The sequence below is a fragment of the Molossus molossus genome, unplaced genomic scaffold (genome assembly GCF_014108415.1).
Source record: "Molossus molossus isolate mMolMol1 unplaced genomic scaffold, mMolMol1.p scaffold_m16_p_12, whole genome shotgun sequence".
Classification (NCBI taxonomy): domain Eukaryota; kingdom Metazoa; phylum Chordata; class Mammalia; order Chiroptera; family Molossidae; genus Molossus; species Molossus molossus.
In genome coordinates this window covers 47,423,739-47,447,058 of record NW_023425347.1, presented here as the reverse complement: position 1 = coordinate 47,447,058, position 23,320 = coordinate 47,423,739, and the positions used below count along the sequence as shown (strand labels likewise).

The window sequence follows — 23,320 nt, the reverse complement described above, 5'->3', positions numbered from 1 at the left end:
CTCATGTCTTTAGCCCTCACCATTCAAAATTAAAGGTTACTGCTGAGGTTATACTTAACTCCTGTGAATTTGGGGGGCGGGAAGGGAGAACTGGTAGACATTTTCTAAACTCCAGTACGAGTTTAGCATTTTCCTCTGTTTTATGAGAGAGAACATTGGCCACCTCCTGTATGCTCCACATTGGGGATCAGGCTCACAACCTGGGCATGTGCCCTGACCAGGAATCGAACCAGTGACCTCTTGGTACATGGGTTGACACTCAACCAGTGACCCACACCTGCTGGACAATAATTATTTCAATGGGTAACTAGTGAAGTAGAGGAAGCGAATTAATGGGGAGGAAGTAAAAAGAGAGAAGAAAGAAGAGTTAGATGGTGAAGTCAAATCACTAGCTTATTTGGAATTTTCCTCTGAGGTCTGTAATGAGTTTTAGTCTATGTCCAATGGTAGTGAGTTTTATTGAGTATTATTTGCCAGATATCTTTTAAGTGCTTTATATGTATTGTCACATCAGTTGTGGATATATAGCTTACATGGGTATCACATCAGATTAATGCAGTTATTGTCCCCCTTTCTTATAACCAAGGATATTGGCATAAAAGAGTTGTATAACTTGCCTCAGTTCACGCAGTCTTTAGAAGAGCTGAGATTCTAACTAGGGAGGCTAATTCTAGTATGTACAATCTTAACTTGCATTATAAGTATCTCAAACTTGTGAAAAACAAAACATTTATTTCTACCTCAAAAACTATTGCTTTTGGAATCTTCTCTAACTCAGTATCATTCATTCCCCTGCTATCTGTTGCAGTTGGAAAAAATCCAAAACCTAATGCCATGGACTGTGAGACCCAACAAGGTCAGATGTCTGACCTCATATTGAGCATTACTCCCCTACCCTTTTTTTTAAACCTTCTAATCAGCACTGGCTTTCAAACACACTAATCTTAATCTCTATTTTAGAACTTTTACACCAACTATTCTCCATCCTTTAATGCCCATCCCTGAAATAATGGCTTGGATTTCTTCTTTTTGGAATTTACTATTTATCTAAAAGACCACCTCTTCAGTGAAGCTTTCCCTAACTACTCAAATTAAAGAAGCCTTCTTGATTATTTACCTTTTTTATTTCATAGCTATTAGCACTTTATGTTACCTTATATAATATTTTCTTATTTGTTCATCTTTTCTCTCTTTTCTCACATACACACAGTAAACATATAAGCTCCACGAAAGCAGGGATTTAACTGCTGTACTCACTGCAGTGTTTCCACTACTCAGAACACTGTTTCACACTCCATATAGTCTCCATAAATATTTGTTGAGTGTATAAAAAGTTTATTGAAAAGGAGAATGATGTAATCAAAACTGTGTGTAAGAAAACTTATGTTGTAGCAGTATAGAAGATGGCTGCATGAGAAAAAGCTGATTCCAAGAGACTAGTTAGGTGGCTATGTAAAATGGAGGGTGAAGGTAGAAATAAACAGAAGAAATGTGAAAAGTACTATGGAGTTAAAATCAGCAATAACTAAAACGGAGAGAGTTGAAGGGACTCAAGGTCATTTAGGGTAAGAAAGTGCCATGATTTTGAATGAAGAATGCTAAGAGATGACAGATCACCCTGGGAAATTTATGAATGGTATTTACAAAAGCAATTTTGAATTTCTAATTTGAGATGCTATTGGTAGGCAGGATATATGGGATTTGGACTTGGCAGAGAAGTTAGCACTAAAGTTAAAGCTATCAGATTGTGTAAGAATTACCAAAGGTGGTGTTTTGAATGAGAAAGGGCTAAACTCTGAAATCACTAACCTCTTGGAGACAGAGACAAAGAAGAGGTAAAGGGAAGAAAATCAGGAATATATGGTTTTATAAAACCCAAATAAAAAGGGATTTCAAGAAGATGATCTGACTACAGAGATGAGGGAGATGATGGACATTTGATTTGGTAATCAGAAGGTAACCTCTTGAAACTGAGGAGGTGAATTCAGGTCAGTGGTGAGGTTCTAGTATCTCAAGTGGAAGAAACAGGGATGGTGATTTCTCTTGAATATACAAGGCAAGAGAAGGGATAGTATGAGAAAAATCAAAGTTCAATGAGTAAGGAGTATGGTGAACTCAGTTGGGATTTATGCAAGATTAGGTGTACATAGATAGAGATTTCTAAAGAAATGAGGTCAGAGTTGTTGGTGATGAGTGTCAATAACTTTTTCTAGAAAATAAAAGAAAGCATAGAGATAAAATTAGCTTGGCTTCAATGAAAAAAATGTTTCCTTTGTTTTTGTTGTGTGTGTGTGTGTGTGTGTGTGTGTGTGTGTGTTAATAGAGATAACAGAAGTCTATAGATTAAGCAGAAGGAGCCAACAGAACAGTAAAAGAAGATGAAATCTTTATTTAACTCTCTTGGTAGGGCATGTATGCAGAGTGGAAGATCTAGAAACTACCAACATATTTCATTTTATTGTGCTTTGTTTTATATTGCTTTGCAGATTCTGTTTTTTATATATTGGAGTTTTTTGACAACCCTGAATCCAAGTCTATCGGCATCATTTTTCCAATCAAGTTTACTCATATCATGTCTCTGTGTCACATTTTGGTAATTTTCACAATATTTCAAACTTTTTAATTTTTATTATATTTGTTATGATGATTGTGATCAGTGACCTTTGGTGTTATTATGGTAATTGTGTTGGGGAACAAACTGTGTCTATCTATGTAGGAGTGAACTTAATCGATATAGGTTGTGTATGTTCTGACTGTCCACTGACTGGCTATTCCCCATCTCTTGCCTTCTCCTCAGGCCTCCCTATTCCCTGAGATACAACACTATGGAAATTAGGCTAATTCTTAACTCTCCAATGACTTCTGAGTGTTTAAGTAAAAGAGAGACTTGCAAGTTTTTCACTTTAAATAAAAAAGTAGTGCCTAGTTGGCATGGCTCAGAGGATTGAGCATCATCCCATGGACTGAGAGGTCCTGGGTTGTGGGCTTGATCCCCAGTAGGAGGCAGCCAAGTGATGTTTCTCTCTCACATAGATGATTCTCTCTCTCTCTCTCTCTCCCCCCCCCTACAAAAAAAAATCAATAAAAACATATTTTAAAAAATTAGCAATGACTAAACTTAGTGAAGAATGCATGTTGAAAGTTGAGATAGGCCAAAAGTTAGGTCTCTTGTGCCAACAGTTAGCCAAGTTGTGAGTGCAAAGGAAAATTTCTTGAAGAAAATTAAAAGTGTTACTCCAGTGAACACACAAATGATAAGAAAGCAAAACAGTTTCATTACTGATGTGACAAAAGTTTTATTGGTTTGGATAAGAGATCAGACCAATCACAACATTTCCTTAAGCCAGTGATTTTCAACTGGTGTGCTTCAAGAATTTTTAAAATATGCAATACCTTACTATTTAGTCAGGGGCACTGAACTCTTTTCCCTTAGATTGTAAAAAAAAAAAAAAAAAATGACAACAGGCATCACAATAATAGCCATCTGGTGTAAATGAATCAAAAGTATATTATTCATTTTTGGTGCACCGCAGAATTTTAGTAATTAATTTATGTGTGCCATGAGATGAAAAAGGTTCACTACCTTAAACCAGAGCCTAATTCAATCCCTAAGCAAGGCCCTAACTCTCTTCAATTCTGAAGGTTGAGAGAAGTCAGAAAGCTTCAGGAGAAAAGTTTGAAGATAGCGGAGTTTGGTTTATGAGTGGTAAGGAAAGACGCTGTCTTCATAGCATAAAAAATGCAAGGTAAACCAGCAAATGCTGATGTAGAAGTTGCAGCAAATTATCCAGATCTAGCCAAGATCATTAATTAATGAAGATGGCTACACTAAGCAACAGATTTTTCAATGCATATGTAACAGACTTATATTCGAAGCAGATGCCATTTAGGCTTTTATAGAGAGAGAAGGAGGAGTCAATGCCCGCCTGTCTTCAAAGTCAATACCTGTTTTCAAAGCTTAAAGTACAGAATTGAATACAATTATAAGCCAACAAGTGCAACTGGTAACTTTAAGTTGAAGCCAATGCTCATTTACCGTTTCAGAAAACTTAGGGCCCTTAAGTATTATGTGAAATCTACACTGCCTGTGCTCTATAAATGGAACAGCAACACCTAGGTAACAGCACATCTGTTTACAACATATTTTACTATTTTAAGCCCACTGTTGAGACCTACTGCTCAAAAAAAAGATTCTTTCAAAATATTACTGCTAATTAACAACGCACTTGGTCACCTAAGACCTCTGACAGAGATATAGAATGAGATTAATGTTGTTTTCATGCCTGCTAAAACAACATCCATTGGATGAAGAAGTAATTTGAGCTTTCAAATCTTATTATTTAAGAAATGCATTTCATAAAGTTATAGCTGCCTTAGATAGTGATTATTGTGATGTATCTGAGCAGAATAAATTTTAAAACTTCTGGAAATGATTCACCCTTCTAGATGCCCTTAAGAATATTCATGATTCATATAGCAAGAGGTTAAAATATCTACATTAATAGCAATTTGTAAGAAGTTGACTCCAACCCTCATGGATGACTCTGAGGGGTTCAAGGCTTCAGTGGAGGAAATAACTGCATATGTGGTGGAAACAGCAGAGAGCTAGAATTGCCGGTAGAGCCTGAAGATGTAACTGAATTGCTGCAATCACACGTCAAAACTTTAACAGATGAGGAATTGCTTCTTATAGATGAGAAAGAAAGTGGTTTCTTGAGATGCAATCTACTCTTGTTGAAGATGCTGTGAATATTGTTGAAATGACAACAAAGTTTTTAGAATATTACATAAATTTACTTGATAACACTATGTCGGGGTTTGAAGGTATTGACTCCAATTATAAAAGAAGTTCTACTGTGGATAAAATGGTATCAGACAGAGAAATATTACATGCTACTGGTTAATGCATGCTACATATAAGTTCAGAAAAGGAATAGTCAATTCATGCAGCGAACTGTATTGTTATCTTGTTTGAAGAAATTGCCACAACCACTACCTTAATCAGTTAGTAGCCATCAACATCAAGGCAAGACCTTCCACCAGCAAAAAGATGACTTGTTGAAGACTCCGATGATGGTTAACATTTTTTGCAATAAAATATTTTTAATTAAGGTACATCACTTGCTTAGATAATGTTATTGCATACTTAATAGATTAAAGTATAGTGTGTAAAAACAACTTTTATATGCACTGGGAAACAAAAGAAATTAGTGTGACTAGTTTTATTGTGATATTAGCTTTACTGCAGTGGCCTGGCAATGAACCCACAATATCTCTGGGGTATGCCTAAATAACATTAATGTTGCTATTTGAGGTTATTTACCAAGGTTTTCTTTTTCTTTTTTGTAACTTTTCCTAGACCTTCACTTATGTGTGACAGCATTAAGAAATTAAACTTTGTTTTTTCTTTTCCTTTTTTTTTTTTTTTATCCTCACCCAAGGACATTTTTCCATTTTTTGTTCAGGTAGAGTGGGAGGGAGAGAGAGGAAAGAGAGAGAGAGAGAAACATCGATGTGAAAGGGACACATCGAGTGGCTGCCACCCGCACGACCGACCAGGGCCGGGGACAAACTGCAACCGAGGTACGTGCCCTTAGCGGGAACTGAACCCGGGTCTCTCAGGACCGCAGGCCGACACTCTAACCGCTGAGCCAAACCGGCCAGGGCTCTTTTCCTTTTTTTTTTTACTTTAAATATTTTTATTTTCTATTACAGGCAACATACAATATTTCATTAGTTTCAGATGCACAACTCAGTGATTAGACATTATGTATCTTACTAAGTGATCATCCTATAAATCTAGTACCCATAACACACCCTACACAGTTATTACAATATTACTGACTATATTCCACATGCTATACTTTACATCCCTGTGACTATTCTATCAATGAATTTGTACTTCTTAATCTCTTCACCTTTTTCACCCATCCCCTCAGTTCTCTTCCCATCTGACAACTATCAACATGCTCTCTGTATCTATGGGTCTGTTACTGTTCTGCTTGTTCATTTATTTTGTTTTTTAAATTCGACATATAAGTGAAATTATATGGCATTTGTCTTCCTTGATCTGACTTACTTTACTCAGCATAATACTCTCTAGGTCCATCCATGTTGTTGAAGATGACAAGATTTTATTTTATTTTTTATGGCTGACTCATATTTCGGTATATATATATATACCACTTCTTTATCTTTTCATGTATTTGGTGAACACTTAGGTTGTTTCCATATCTTGACTATTGTAAATAATTCTGCAGTGAACATATGCATGCATGTCTTTTTGATTTAGTGTTTTAGGTTTCTTAGGAAAAATATCCTGAAGTGAAATTGCTGGGTCCTTCCTTGTCTCTTGTTATATAGCCTTTGTTTTAAAGCCTGTTTTGTCTGAAATAAGTATTGCTATTCCAGTTTTTTTGTTTGTTTCCATTTTCATGAAATACCATTTTCCATCCTTTTAGTCTGTGTGTGTCTTTCGATTTGAAGTGAGTCTCTTGTACACAGCATATATGAGGGTCTTGTTTTGTTATCCATTCAGCCTCCATATGTCTTTGATTGGAGCATTTAATCCATTTGCATTTAATATAATTGTTGATTGATGTGTATTTATTTTATTTTATTCTTTTTCTTAAAGAAGACCCTTTGACATTTCTTGTAATACAGGTTTGGTGGTGATAAACTCCTTTGGCTTTTTCTTGTTCAAAAAGCTCTTTATTTGTCCTTTGATTCTAAATGATAGCTTTGCAGGATAGAATAATCTTAGTTTTAGGTTCTTGCTTTTCATCACTTTGAATATTTCTTGCCAATCCCTTCTGACCTGCAAAGTCTCTGTTAAGAAATTAGCTGATTTTATAGGACCTCCCTTGTTTTTCTCTTGCTGCTTTTTAAAGAATTCTCACCTGAGGTCATGCTTAGAGAGGGGAAGAGAGCAAGGGAGAAGAAACATTGATGTGAGAGGGAAACATATATTGGTTGCCTTCCATATGTGCCCCAACTGGGGATCAAACCCCCAACCCAGGTATATACCCTGACCAGTAATCGAACCGGCAACCATTGGTTCACTCTGGCTGAGCTCTCATGCTGCTTTTAAGATTCGCTCTTTTTTCTTAACCTTTGGTATTTTAATTATGATGTGTCTTGGTGTGAGCCTCTTTGGGTTCATCTTGTTTGGGTCCTGGACTTTTATTTCTATTTTATTCACCAGATCGGGGAAGTCTTCTGTCATTTTTTTTTTTTTTTTCAAATAAGTTTTCAATTCATTGCTTTCTCTCTTCTTCTTCTGACACCCCCATGATGCAAATATTGGTATACTTGAAGTTGTCCCAGAGTTTCCTTATACTATCCTCATTTTGAGGGTTCCTTTTTCATTTTGCTGTTCTGATTGGGTGTTTTCTGCTTCCTTAGTTTCCAAATCTCTAATTTGATCCTCTGCTTAATTCATTCCATTGTTGTTTGTTTGTTTGTTTGTTTTTTATCCTCACCCGAGGACTTTTCCCATTTTTTTGTTCAGGTAGAGTGGGAGGGAGAGAGAGGAACAGAGAGAGAGAGAGAAACATCGATGTGAAAGGAACACATAGAGTGGCTGCCACCCGCACGACCGACCAGGGCCGGGGACAAACTGCAACCAAGGTATGTGCCCCTAGCGGGAACCGAACCCGGGTCTCTCAGGACCGCAGGCCGACGCTCTAACCGCTGAGCCAAACCGGCCAGGGCTAATTCATTCCATTGTTGATTCTCTGAAGTGTATTCTTCATTTCAGTTATTTTATTCTTCATTTCTGAATGTTATTTTTTATGTCTTCTATCTCCATATTTATGTTTTTTTATATCTTTGTGAATTTCTCACTAAGTTTATCTACTCTTCCAATAAGTTCATTGAGCATCCTTATAATCTGTGTTTTGAACTCTGCATCTACTAGATTACTTATCTTCATTTTGTTTAGTTCTTATTCTGGAGTTTTATTCTGCTGCTTCATTTGGGACATATTTCTTTGTCTCCTCATTTTGGCTTCCTCCCTGTGCTTGCTTCTATGTATTAGGTAGAGTTGCTTTGCCTGCAGGGTTTGGTAGAGAGGCCTTATGTATCATGCGTCCTGTAGGGTTCAGCAACGCAGTTTCACCAATCACCCAAGTTAGGCACTTCTAGTGAGCCTACCACCAACGTGGGCTATGTTCAGCCTCCTGTTGTAATTGAGCCTTAATTGTTATCGGCACCTCATTGGGAGAAATTTACCCCCAGGCCAATTGGCTGTAAGGACTGGCTGTGGCCACAGTGAAAGATCAGCTGTGCAGGAGCCCACCCCACAGTGCTGGACTTACTTCAGTGGGACATTGGTACATGCTCAGTCCACCCCTTAAATGTGTCACTGTGGAGTTGATTGGGTGGTGGTTCAACTTGGTCTGAAGCTGTTCACTGTGTGTGCTGATTCTGCAGCCTCTCACAAGGTGCATGTCAAGGTAAGCCATCACTTATGCCTTTCCCAGGGCTACCCAGCATGAGCTACAAAATGATCTTCAGATGGCTGCTATTTGTGCTCAGCTTGGAGATGTTTTGGAGAGGCTGACCTGTGAACTAAGACCGGCTTCTGTTAATGCTGGTTGTGGGAACATTTAGGGAGAGGTATGTGGCATGCCAAGGCCAGATGCTATTTGTTCCAGAGATTTTAGGAAAGTTTAAAGCATGAGCCAAGACAGGCCATTTGTATGGAAAAGCTACAAGTTGGGTGGGGAAGGGTCTGGGGAATTACCAGGCCTGGGTGAAGTGTTAGCCAGCTTGATGGAGACTCAGATATGGCACCCACCTGTAGGCTCTGAACGGGGAGGTCTCAGCAAAGGAACAATGGCCTCTGCCAGCACTTCTGTCTGAGAGAAAGCTGTCCCTCCCTCTCCTTCCCTGATGACAGACAACACAGTCCCTCCCCTTATGTCCCTGGAGCTCCTAGCACTGGAACTCAGTGAGTGAGTCTGAGTAAAATCCCATCATGGACCTTTTAAAAGGAATGCCTGGGACTCCAGCTACCATCCAACTCACTCAACTAAAATTCCCACAGGTTTTTAGAGACAGCAGTCATGGGGACTTCTCTTCTTGGCAGTGGAACCCTCTGCTGGGTGGCCTGATGTGGGGCTGGGACCCGTTACTCCTCAGGGAGGACTTCTGCAGCCAAGATATCCCTCTAGATTTTTATCTGTCTGTGTGTGTGTGAGACCAGCCCATTGTGCATCTCCATCCTCCTACCAGTCTTATTGTGACTTCTTCATATTCTTAGTTATAGGACTTCTGTTCAGCTAGATTTCAGGCTTTTCTGAATGATTGCTGTTCTATAGTTTAGTTGTAATTTTGATGTGGTTATAAGAGGATTTAAGTACTGCATTTACCTATATCGCCATCTTGACAAAAACCCCCTAAACTTTATTTTTTAATGAAAGAATTTTCCTAACCAACAGTATTTGAAATTATTTGTATATGCACAAATGCAATGGCCGATCCTGGAAGACTTGACATTCCTGCCACTGGGTATGTCTGAGATGTTGATGGGCTAAGTATTATAGAATCTGTGGTTTGAATTCTTACTTTGAGGGAGAGAGTTAAACATGAAGACCTTTCTTTGCATTCCTTTCCAAATCTGGGGTTTTGTGACTGTGTGGCCCTCCACATCACTCTTTTGAGTGTTCTGACTCATAAAATTAGGTTTATAATAGTAATTTTTCATAGAATTGTTGAAAGAATGTAAAGATTACTTTGTTAAGTGCATAAGTTATTCTAACTTACAGGCTCCAATAATACTTCCAACATTTTCACTATCATAATGAGTCAAGTTAAGAAAGACACTATTAATTAATTATATATTGGGCCCATGATACATATGTATTAGAGAAGAAGCAATTACTGAACTACCATGAAATAGTCCACTGCAGTCAGTGCAATACTACACATGCTGGAGAAAGGACATTTATTGGAGTGACCTACATATAAGATTGAGTTCAATTTGCAAGAGCTTCGCCATAAGTAAATGTCCTTTGTCTTTCATGGTCAGATGGTGGAGAACTGATTGTAACTGAATGGCCCTGTCATTTGTTTCTACCTTTCAACCATCTGAGTGCTGCTCTCTGCGATTTCATGTGTTCTCATGACAGAAATCACACTTGGGTTTTCTTTGGGCACCTAAACTGGCTGGCAGTCAGGGAACAAATACATGCTGTTGGACAGCATTCAAGCCTGCTTTCAGTATAAAAGTAACATTAAGGATGTGTTTCCTTACAGGATAGTGCAGAACTGATCACTTCCCTGCTTCACAGTGGAGCTGACGTACAGCAGGTTGGGTATGGTGGTCTCACTGCCCTGCATATTGCTACAATAGCTGGTCACCTGGAGGTAAGTCACACCTTAGTCACCTGTAAAAGTGTACCTGCCTCTGTGTTCTCATTCACAACTCTTTCAAATGCTTGCTTTCTTGAAGGTGATTTATTTTTTTAGCTTCTGAACCCACTCATTTATTTTTTCAGTCAAGTTAAGCTAACAATGTTTATTTTTGCTAGTCAACTCAGTCTGTTTTATAACTGTGTAATCAAACATCATTTAATATAAAAAAATGGCTGGATACACAGAGGCTTTATACCAGTAAATTAAGAGCCTAGGTTTTGGAGTCAGACAGTTCAGTTTCCATCACCTACTATGTTTACCTCAAGCAAGTTACTATACCTCCAGACATCTGTTTTCTTCATTTACAAAATTGAAATAGTAAACAACCTATTGTAATGATTAAATTGGAAAATCCATGTAAAGCACTTTGCTGCTTGTTTTAGATAGAGTAAGCACTCAATGAAAGATCATTCATTCATTCATGCATGCATTATTTGATTTATTAATCATTTTCTGTGCACTAGATACTGTTCTAGCTGTTGAAGTGACATAGCAAGAAATACAGGAAAATTTTTTATTATCTTAGAGTATAGTTGTTGAGAATAAAACAGACAATAAAGAAAGAAAAATATTATACAATGTTAGTAGTGAGCACTAGAAAATAATAAAATGAAAAGAGAGTGGTGAAGAAGTAGGCACCATTTTATAAGCTATATAGTGAAGCTATATATCATATATATTACAGCACATACAGAAACCCTGAGGTAGAAAAGAGTTAGGTGTATTTGAGGGTCATGAGGAGGCAAAGTTATTATTGTAGTATGAGCTAGAGGTAGAGTGACAGAGATGAGGTCAGGTGGGTGGTCACAAGGCACATCGCGAAGTGTTTTAAAGGCCATGGAAAAGACCCTGGATCTTGTCTTAAGTGTAATTGTTGAAATGTTGATTTAATATATGCAAAGCATTTGTATTTGTATTACTTATTTCATGTAATCTACAAATCCTCATGAAATAGTTTTTATTATTATATCCTTTTTGATAGATATAATACCAAGGCTCTTGTACAGTGATTGTCTTTACAAATTGCAAACCCACTGAGAGTCATATCTGGAAGCCTGGTTATTTCACTCAAAATTTTTACAAAATTGCTCTTGATTTCCACACTCCATCAATTGTGGTAACCACATGTTAGCTCGGCGATGTGATATATGAGAAGTCTTATATTTTCACTATTAAATAGGTATCTATTTCTCTCTTTAGTCATGTTGCAAGTTAAATTGTCTTTTCTTCACGCACACAATCATACACACACACACCTGCTGTGACTAAATAGAGCTGCATATAAAGTTGTATTTAAATAGGTGTAATTCATATATCTCAGTGTCATCTTGAAGGGCTCTTACATGTAATAAATATTAACATATCTCATTAACAGCAAAGTACTTTCCTTCATGTTGACATTTCCACTCCTTACCATGTCATTTTATTTCCCACAAAACAAATCTTTTGGTAACATTTGTTGTAAATATAAGTAAATCTGTGTTACTTGGGAGAGGGGAAATCCAATTAGAATCAGTTAAATATAAATGTTTTATTAAAAACTGAGGCCAGTGATAAAGTAAATGAAAGGTAAGCATTAAAACCTGAGTGGAAGAATTTATGACACAGACCTATGTTCTACTGAAACACATTCAAGCTCTGAATTCCAGGAGAATGACAGAATATGTTTTGCAAAACAAAATTCTTTTTGTCTGGTGCTAAGTTGATTATATATACAAGTGTTAGAACTAAAACAGGGTCTAAAGCAAGGTGATCTCATTTATATGTGGAACCTAATTAACAAAATAGACCCAGAGACATGGAGGTAAGGAACAGATTGATGAACCTCAGAAGGAGGGGAGGCGGGGAGTAGGAAGATATAAATAAAAAACCTTATATGCATGTATGTATAATCAATAACCAATGGACACAGACAACAATGCAGTGAAGGCATGGATGAGGTGAGGAAGAGGGATCAATGAGGGAGAACAACAATAAAAATAAATTTAGAAAATTTATCCAAAAAAAAGAGCGTGGCCTCTTTATCTCCTATTCAAATAGCTGTTTTCTTGCTTTGTAAATCATAGTTTGGAAGGAACTATCATATTGATTCTACAAGCCTTAGGGAAAACCCTACGCATATAATTCCAAATAGGTCTTTACTTGTTCTGCAATTCTCCATGGGTCCTCTAACTTCCTTCATTAGCTGTTGTAACATTGAATGACCTTTAGAATCAATCATTGATGGTGCATAAAACAGGTGTATATACATTAGCCTTTATTATCTTCTGATCTAATGGATTAAATAATTTACAGATCAGATAATAAAAGAAAATGGCATCCCCAAAACCTAAAAACATCATATTAAAAAATGCAGAATTTTTCCTTAGAATTATTTAAAAAATAATAATTGCAATAAATACCCACTTTCAATGTCTAGTCATTTATTTAACAAATATTCACGAGCCTCTACTTTTTACACAGCATAGTGCTAAAATATAGAAATGATACAAGAAAATATGACATTGCATTTTCTCCTAAACAATTCATAGTGTAGCTGGACATACAAAATGAATACACAGGAGAAGTTATATAAGCAGTTTAAAAGTAAAAGAACAATGTAGTCATATGTAAGGAAGAAGAAAGAGTCAAAGATCAGAGTTAATGTAATAATTAAGAATAATTAGAAATATGATATTTACATAGCAAGGAATGTAAAAGAACACAAAATTAGAAGCATCAGTTCACTGGGAATACAGATCAATGTGAAATAGAAGATTTAAGAAAGGATTTATGAGAGGGGATTGAAATTGGGCTGAACTTCGAAGAATGGTGAGAACTGGAGAAGGTAAAGAAGAGGAATTATGTCTAAAAATAGGAAGAAAGAATGAGCTGAACATATTTAGGTGAAAGTGAATAGACCAATAGCATGAAACATATGAAGAGTCCTTGTAGGTAAATTTGGATGTTAGAAATGGACCAGACTAAGGAAACAGAATAAAAGTCCAAGGAGTATAATTTAATTCAATAAGAACTTACTGTAGTTTACAATGCACAATACACAGGACAACCTGGTGTGGCAGATTAGCAGAACACAGAAGCCCCTACCCTTTAAGACACTTACAATCAATAGTATTTTTTCCAGTAGGAAATGGGGAGCCATTGAGACATTTTGATCAAGAGAATGATTGGAGATTAAAAAAATAATGTGTTGAAGAGGATTTTTTTTTACCGCAGTATTTAGTATAGATTCTGAGTGATGATATGATGATTAAACAGACAGAGAAAAAGGATTGGGCAAAGGATTCAATTTAGAGGAATAATCAATAGCTCCAGACATGTAAATTTGCTGATGACATCCACATACTCAGGTGTAAATGTTCATTAATAGTTTAGAAATGTACAACTGGCATTCAGTAGAGAAGGTGGGACTTAATTTAATTTTTGGGGAATTATATATGCAGAGGTTGTATTGAAACCATAACAATAGCTGAAAGCTGTAAATCGGATCTAATAAATGGCCAGGGACCAAGCCTAAAAGAATATCCACAGAAACCTGAGGAATTACTGTATAGACGTTGAGGAGACAAAGAAGGATTAGTCAGAGTGGAATAAAGAAAACAAGAATATTGCAGTATCACAATAATTTTGTGTATAGAGAGTTTCAACAGATAAAGGACCCTGGGTATCAAATGATACAGAAAGGTTGAGCACAATAGGATTCTATACACACACACACACACACACATAATTTTACTCTACCAAAAATGTAGATGCCTATTCCACTCCTATTTTTTCCTCTTGGTTAGGAGGGCTGGTGGCAGTGGAACCATGCGAGTTCCCTTCCGTTAGTTGTCACTTTCTCTTATTGCCCACTTTTCTCTGTGAACCAATAACTGATGCGAAGTCTGACAGGCCTCTTTGTCTACACATATCAAATTCAGACCCTCCATTAGTGTCTCAAGTGTGTTGGTCCTCCCATAATTGTGAATTCTATTAAAAATTTTTACAATACAATTTACATCGACTAGGCAGCTGTCTCCTTTGATAGTAGAAGAGAACATGGGCTGCAGAGTCCTAGACATGCTGACAGCAGTTGCAATATGAGACTCGGATTTAGATTTACTGTGCTTTGAGAAGCAAGCAAATATTGGCTGCCCTGGATCTCAATACTTCTCTCGGACGAATTTATCCATCTATCAATACATATGCATATGCTGCTTTACGCAAGAACAAAGATCCTGTCGGCAGTCAATGAACATGCCTTACACCCTCTTCTCCCCTTTGAATTCAGGGGACATGTGAGTCATATGCTTTCTAAAGCATGAAGGTTAAAAATATTAGCTAGCATTTGATAGTGCTTTATTATTCACATATGTTCATCACTTGGTTCTCCTGTGGGATAGTTACCGTTAGACCCAGTTTCTCAGGGAGAAAACGGAAGGTTAGAGGAGTTAAGTGACTTTCACAGGACCAGTCAAACAATAAATACATGAGATGGATAGGTTATGTAATTTCAAATGTTTACTCTTACAAATAAAAGAACAGTTACACCCTTATGACTCTTGTATGTATTGCTACAACGGGGCTCACATCCATGGGACACACACACACAAAAAGTATTCAGGAAACAAAACATAAACTGGATCTACTACTATTTAAAGGCCAGGCATTACTACATATACAATAACAGCAACGGTAATTGATTCAAGAATAACTTTATATGGCACCATGTAGATATAATGCATGTATGTGAGCATATAACACACACACATACATACACCTTAAGTACAAAATGCTTTATACATATTAAAATAACTCTTTAAAAAGTTGTTGTACTTAAGTGTTTTATGCAGTAGTTTCCACAGCTATTAGGAGACAAGTTAATTAGCAAATAGAAAAAAAAAACGGTCCTAGAATATTTTATTTTTCACAGAAAGGCATAGTTTCAGATACACTTTGTGCAGGTGACAGTATTATTTTCACAGTTGAATTTATTCTATTCTACAGTATCCCATTTTCAGATTGCAAACACTTATCCAAGCACTGCTTTAGAAATGCTTCCCAGTTATTTGAGAATTTATTTCTGATTTCAAGGAAATGAAATTGATGTTGTTCCAGTTCATTCTTAACTAAATCATGTAAATGCTTCAGGAAAGAATTTTGTTCCCAAGAAGATTCTGACTCTCTAAGTTATTTCTTTTGTAATGGTTTAGTTTTCTCCCCAAAGGCACAAACAAGCAAATGCTTGGAATTATAAATGTGGTTTGTCTCTCTGTCTTTTTAAAAGATATAACATACTCATGAGTTTTACAAGTAAAAATATATCATATCTGCCTCCAATCATATGAGTAAGCAATAGACCCTTGTAAACTTCGTCTGGAATCAGAACAAATTGTAAAAAATAAAATAAAATAAATACTGCTATTTAACAACTTTGAAAGAATAATGGAGTACCAAACAGATCAATGGACTTAATCCTCATGTGGAATTTCATCCACATTTTCCAGATGAGAAAACTGAGGTGCAAAGAAGTTAAGTAACTTGAGTAAGGTGACAGCTAATAACTGGTAAGACAGGTGTTCACACAGGTCTAGTGTCACAACCAGCTCTCATGCACAGTACCGCGCGGCCCTCTGAACCCAAACAACAACCTCGCAGCCCACCTGGCCAGACTTTAACTTGGAAACGGTAGATAGACGCTTAGATTGTAGGATCAGAGAAATGTGCTCTTTACTAGATCAGAATCATCTCAAAGACCAAGCATGGCAAAATATTCTGGTGTCCTTTTAGATGGACCCCAGTCTATGTTTCTGCATAGCTCTGTTGGGATAAAATTTATATACCACATAATCCACCCAATTAAAATGTACAGGTAAGTGGGTGTAGCTCTTCACAGACTTTCATAATCATCACAAGAGTCTAATTTTAGAACATTTGTCATCCTAAAAGGAAACCCAACCGTAACCATCAGTCTCATACATCTCTCAGTACCCAGATCTAGACAACCACAAATCCACTCTCCTTCTCTATAGATTTGTCTACTTGGGACATTTTATATAAGTGGAATCATATAATGTATGGTCTCTTGTGATTGGCTTTCTTTACTTAGCATGTTTTCAAGGTTCTTGTATTTCAACAGGGTTGGTTTATACCAGAATCATGTTATAACTAAATATGACTTTAATTAGCAAAACAGCCAAAATATATATAGTTCAAACAATGGTGTAACTGCAGCTCTTTTTAATGATTCCTCTATTTTCATTATAAATACTGGAAGAAAAATCTTCAATTAAAAGTTCAGGTCCTCAAACTGTATTGTGTAGTCACAAACAAATGCTCAAACTGTCAGACTAGGAAAATTGCCATCAAGGAAAGTGACAAAGGCCCTGGCTGGTTTGGCTCAACGGTTAGAGTGTTAGCTTGGTCCAGAGAGACCCGGGTTCAGTTCCCGCTAAGGGCACGTACCTCGGTTGCAGTTTGTCCCAGGCCCTGGTTGGGTTGTGCGGGTGGCAGCCACTCGATGTGTCTCTTTCACATCAATGTTTCTCTCTCTCTCTCCCTCCCACTCTATCTGAACCAAAAAATGGGAAAATGTCCTCAGGTGAGGATAAAAAAGAAAAAAGAAAGTGACAAAGTAGGGCCTGTTCCTGAACGAGCACCTCTCACACGGGCAATAGACAAGGCTTCACCGTCCTCAAGGTGATCAGTCCCCCTGCTGACCACTCTGGACACCACCAACTACATGGCTTAAATGACAGAAATTTATTTTCTCACAGCTTGAAAGCTAAAAGTTGGAGATGAATGTATAAGCAGGTCTGATTTCTTCTGAAGCTTCCTCCCTTGGTTTCAGATGACTGCCTTCCTTCTGCGAGCTCACAGGCTTGTATCTCTACGAGTGTACATGTCTGGTGTTCCTCGGTGTCCTGATCTCCTCTATTCATAATGACAGCAGTCAAGTTTTTATTAGGGGCCACCCAAACTTAAAAGGTCCTGTCTCCAAATTCAGTCACATTCTGAGGTACTGGGGTTCAATATATTAATTTGACATGGATGGGGGGATACAATTCAGCCCATAACAATTATTTTTGTCAGCTTTTGGAATAAGTGCTGTGCTGGATTTGTAAAAAGCACTTAGAAATCTCTCTCTCTCTCTCTCTCTCTCTCTCTCTCTCTCTGTGTGTGTGTGTGTGTGTGTGTGTGTGTGTGTGTGTGTGTGTCTTTTCCAGTCTGCCTCTTCCTCTCTCCCCTCCTTCTCTCTCAGATTCTGGAGCATAACCCTATGTCATTTCACAGTATGCAGCACTGTTATCTATCTCTGATGAGTCTCCCCACATTTTACATAAAGTGAAACAAATCCTCTCTGAACATTGTGGGCTGCCATAATTCACATACAAAACGTATAGCAAGGACAAAATATCCCAGTCAGTGGACAGCATTGTAATTATTGTTTAAATATCACTTTAGTGGATGCCAGTAATTATTGATAGGTATTCTAATCAACGATTCGTTGGCATTCGTTTTAAACTTGTTCTGAACAGTCATTTGCAGTGTGGGGATGTCAAACATGATATGCCTTCATGTCAAATGGTGAAGTCTGAAACTGAACCTCTATTGCACACAGAGTCTTAAATAACTGTGACCTGGTTTAAGAACACCACATTTTGTGTGACATTCAGAAGTGGTTTTCTCAGAAGTCGAAACCAGAAACTCAGTGCTCTAATTACCGAATGTGTCCTGTGTTTCCGAATATTGTTTGTTAAGGCAAAGAGGTAGACTGCTACTGTCTGGGCTTTTGGTCTGGAGATTGAGACAAGACCATAGATCATGCACCATAATCAGTCATTTCATGGCCTCAGAGGCCAAGCCTTAGGCATGTATTAATTGTAAGAGTGGTGTAAGGGGACACCAGCTTGAGTGTCAGTTTTTGGGGGCACTTGAGTCTTGGCTAGAATTTCTATGAGCCATTACTGAACATGAAGTATTGCTTTCAGGGTGAGGTAAAAGAGCATAAGCAGGAAAAGCATTATAGGCTCATAAAAATGTAAATGAGATGTTCATCAGCTTGTTACCTTGGAAAATTATGAAAGAAACATTACCTGAGAAATTAGAATCAAAGATTATTGCTAATCAAATCAACCTGAATGAGAAATTCCTTTGTAACCATTCTACATTTTGTGTTAATTTCCCTCTCTATGCCAACCTTCTATGCACTGAATTTGATCGCAATATCCCAGGTCCTCCATACATGAAAAAGAGATAGAAAGATAGGTAATGTGATTTATATATTTGTCATATATTATTTATATATTAATAATGTTAAGCAATGTATCAGTAGGCAGAAATGATTTCTGCAGTAGGTATTTGTGAAAATAAGAAATAGTTCTATATTTTGATGCCCTTCTCCCTGCCAGGAATCTGAAGTCTGAGTTGTGCATCAGGGTTTCTACAGCATGCTCAAGTCACAGCCCCAGAGTGTTAGAGCCTCCAAGCTCCCTCTGTCTCAGGAGGGCAGAATTTTATTACTCTTTTTTTCCTCAATTAGAAATAGATCAAAAGATCAATATTTTCTATCTGACCTCCTAATACAGTAGTAAAGTACACGGTGAACGCTACCTACTTTCTCTCAGGGATGATTCATTCTGGGATGGTATTTAGGGAGTGGAGCCTTTTAAGTATTTTATCTTCTCTGAACCTTGTGTGAGTTATACTCCTTGATGACTCCCTTTGGTGGATCTCCAAAGAACCTTCAGAAACATGCTGAGGTCGAAGTAGTGGGAGTGAGAGGCTAGCGCCCCCATGACTGGTCCTCAGCAGCTGCCTTCTCTCACAGCATCTCTCTTATGAGGTGTCCTTCAAAGGCACTTAGCACCTCTGCCTCTTATCACTTATTCTTGCACGACTGAATATCAGATCAATTTAGCCATGACAAAGCACGGACTAGTAAGGAAGGCACACAAAGCCTGCTGGAGTGCTCTCAGAAGCAATTCAAGTGCCACCCTTCAAGCATCTTTACCCTTGCTGCCCTTTTACTTTGTTCTGTGTCCTGAAGCAGGCTTCTAACCAAACTCCCTTAGCTTTGGGCTCAGCTGTCTCAGAATCCCTGCAGTCTCCACACCTGGGCAGGTCCCGCCAAGAGCTGAAGAGTCATTCTCACGATTCTCTCCTGAAAACATATGCATTGAGCTAGTCAGGAGACTCGGGGACAATTCCAGATTATATAAGACAAAGGACAACGGCTGCAAATCTTTTGTCTAGAACTATCAAAGATATTCCTAGTGGTTGCCAACCTATTGCTTCAGTTTTCTCTCCATTCATATTGTCATTACTCTCCTGGACTTTGTGCAATAGTACTCTGCCTTATAACACCTGCCTCCAAATGTTTTACAGTCCACTTCATTCTAAACATTCCTGAAAATTTACCAGCTTCTCTAAAGCATGGTAAAGTCACTTCTCTGATCAAGAACCTTGCTGACCCCACAATATACCCAGCAAAGGATTAAATCAGAATGACCCAGCTCACCTAGCTTTTCAACCATGGGTCCTCATGCTCTTCATCTTGCAACCAATGCTCTAGTCCAAATGAACTGTTCCCCAGGTACATGTCTTTTTTATGTTTTATCACAGTATCGCCTCTTTATAGTTCGTCTCTCCCTCACATCCTCAAACTTCAGCTGAAATGACCCCTTCATGAAACCGCTGGATCCCACTAGCCTGAAGTGTTTCATGCTCTCAACAACCACAGCTCTTTAATCTATACCTTTCTTACAGCCTTTAACTCTCCTTGTTGTCATATAACATGGCCCTATGTGATTGTTTTATGACTTTTTATTAGTATTGTGTTTTTGCATACACTAGGCTATTAATAGATGTTTGCTGAATGGCTAAATTAATGATTATTCAAGTGTTTTAGAAACTATACAGAATAAGGAAAACTATTTCTCCTCTCAGTGAAAGCAGAAAAGTTAATACCATTTATTTGGAGAGTAGCTTACAGAATCACAAGTAATGTTCATGAATAGCTTCCTACATATTACTCTTATAAAATCTATAAAATGAAGTATACAGACTATAGAAAAAATAATAATCAGGTTTTGTTTTGAAAATTTTCTTTCTGCCCATTCAATATATGTTTCGACTTCTATAAAATACAAAGGAGGAATTTGGATGTAATCTAATGATGAAGTTTAGAGGGGAACAGGGCTTAAGTGTATTCCACTCTCACACAAAAAAGTCCAACTTACACAAAAGGGAGCCCGATGAGTCTCTTAGATCCGCACGTCTGTCTCTGTGACTTGGCTGCACTGTCCTCATCTCCATTCTAATCAATACCGTTGTCTTCAATCTAACATGAGAATTTGCTCTCTGGCATCACATCAGTTACTGACTCAGTCTTGTGCTATCACACGGTCTCAACATTGATAGCTTGTGATCCATTTATGAACTGTCAAGATAAATAAGGATCTTCAGATTATTTGTACCTGCTCCTTTTCCCCCTCCCATTGGCCTCACACTGTGAGAAATACTGTATGTCTATTACCCCTCCAACATGAATTTATATGTTTTGGCCTAATAGGTTGCCAAACTGAATACACAACTTTCACACTGATTATTCTTAGAAGGATTGAATATGTTGTTTCAATAAGGGATAGTTGATTTAGATGCTAGTAATCTCATGAGCAAACATGATAACATAAATTTTTGAAAATTCAGTCAACACTCTCTGTAATGATAACATTTCATAGTAAAAGCCTTTAGACTTTTTAGCTTGATGTCTTATTGTTTGTATTAGATAGTTGCTTCTAACTTTTCTGGGTATCCCCAGGAAAGAAGAAATTTCCTGCAAATCACGCAAACTTAGTACATTACAGCTAAGCAAGCACTCTTTGAACACCTCCCACATAGGTAATATACCAGGTATGGGGTTATAGGGATGTAGTCTTTGCTTCAGGTATTTTGCCAGTCTGTATTTTCTTTTTGCAAGAGATCAAGTCTGAGCCCTCACTGGAGCTTCTAGAATTGTTGAGACCGTGTCTAATGTAGGTAACAAAACTGGTTAAATCTCTCTGAGTTTACATAACATTTGTAATTAAATAAATCCCAGAACCACTATGTGAATAATAAATTTACATTTGAAAGTCTTCTGTCAAAATTATGATGAAAACTTTCTGCATTTTAGGCCTTAAATTTTTTCATGTTATCCAGCAAATCTACTTCTAGAATTTTTTTTTTTTTTTATCCTCACCTGAGGACATTTTTTCATTTTTTGTTCAGATAGAATGGGAGGGAGAGAAAGAGAAAGAAACATCGACATGAAAGGGAAACATCGAGTGGCTGCCACCCGCATGACCCAACCAGGGCCAGGGACAAACTGCAACCGAGGTACATGCCCTTAGCGGGAACCAAACCCAGGTTTCTCTGGACCGCAGGCCGACGCTCTAATTGCTGAGCCAAATGGGCCAGGGCTACTTCTAGAATTTTTTTTTTAAATAATAAGAGATTGAATTGCAGGGGTGCTCATGCAAAATGAGTAAGTAAAAAATCTAAATGACCAGCCTTACATATTAATTAAATCAAAATGGTACCCACAATGGGATATTATGCAGTCATTAAACATGGCATTTTATAGGATTATACACTGACATGGGAAGAGGCTCATAGGACTTTGTGAAACACATATAATGTTATTTAGGCTTTATTGCAGCCCACAATCCCCTCCCCTCTGACAGCCGCCAGTCTGTTCTATGTATCCATGAATCTATCTCCATTTTGTTTATTTTGTTGGTTAGATTCCACATGTAAGTGAAGTCATATGCACTCGTCTTTCTCTGACTGGCTTATTTCATTTAGCATAATACTTTCCAGGTCCATCCATGCTGTCGCAAAGGTAAGTTTCTACTTTTTTATGACTGAGTAGTATTTCACTGTGTAAATGTTCCACAACTTTTTCATCCACTCATCTACTGATGGGCACTTGGGCTGCTTCCAAATCTTGGTTATTGTAAATAATACTGCAGTGAACATAGGGGTGCATATATTTTTTCAAATTAGTGTTTTGGGTTTCTTTGTATATATTCCCAGAAGTGGAAGTGCTGGATAAAAAGGCAATTGCATTTTTTTTTGAGGTAGCACTATACTGTTTTCCACAATAGCTGCGCCAATCTGCCTTCCCACCAACAGCGCATGACGGTTCCCCTTTCTCCACATCCTTGCCAACACTTGTTGTTTGTGGATTTATTGATGATAGCCATTCTGACATGTATAAGTTTATATCTCATTGTGGTTTTAATTTGTGTTTCTCTGATGATTAGTGATGATGTGCATGTTTTCATATGTCTGTTGGCCATCTGTATGTCCTCTTTGGAAAAGTGTCTATTCAGATTCTTTGCCCATTTCTTAATTGGCTTTTCTGGGTTTGGTTTTTGTGCGTGGCTTTTTTTTTTAATTTTTTTTTGGTTAGTTTTGCTATTTATTTGTAATTTCTTAGAATAAATGTATAGCTTAGCTTATTGATTTATATCTTTTTCTTGTAGCTTTTAAGGGCATACATTTCAAACTTCCATTTTGACTATATTGTTCAAGTTCTAATATGTTATATTTTGTTGTTATTCAGTTCAAAATATTTTTTTACTTCTACTTTAAATTTCCTTTTTATCCACGTGTTATTTAGAAGTAAGTTTCTCACTTTAAAAACTTAGTATTTTTTATTTACCTTTTTCTTATTGATTTTTAAGTTAGGTGGTCAAAGAATTTTGTCATTAGATTTTTTAGTATTTGAAATGTATTGAGTGTTGCCATATGGACCAATATATAATCAATTTTGTGAATGTTCCATGTGTTCTTGAAATTAATATGCACTGTACAGTTGTTTATTATATGTTTTGTATGTGCCAATCAGGGCAAGCGCTTAGGTGTGTCTTCC

The 23,320-nt window shown here is 37.3% G+C and overlaps 1 protein-coding gene across 1 annotated transcript in view; it reads left to right on the top strand.

Moving 5' to 3' along the window:
- The window catches only part of LOC118626997 (serine/threonine-protein kinase TNNI3K), a 269,557-nt gene that overhangs the window by 24,037 nt on the left and 222,200 nt on the right, over positions 1–23,320 (top strand). The window contains exon 5 of the mRNA XM_036257082.1: positions 10,261–10,371. Coding sequence (XP_036112975.1) covers positions 10,261–10,371 — 111 coding nt within the window. The remainder of the gene's footprint in view (positions 1–10,260; positions 10,372–23,320) is intronic.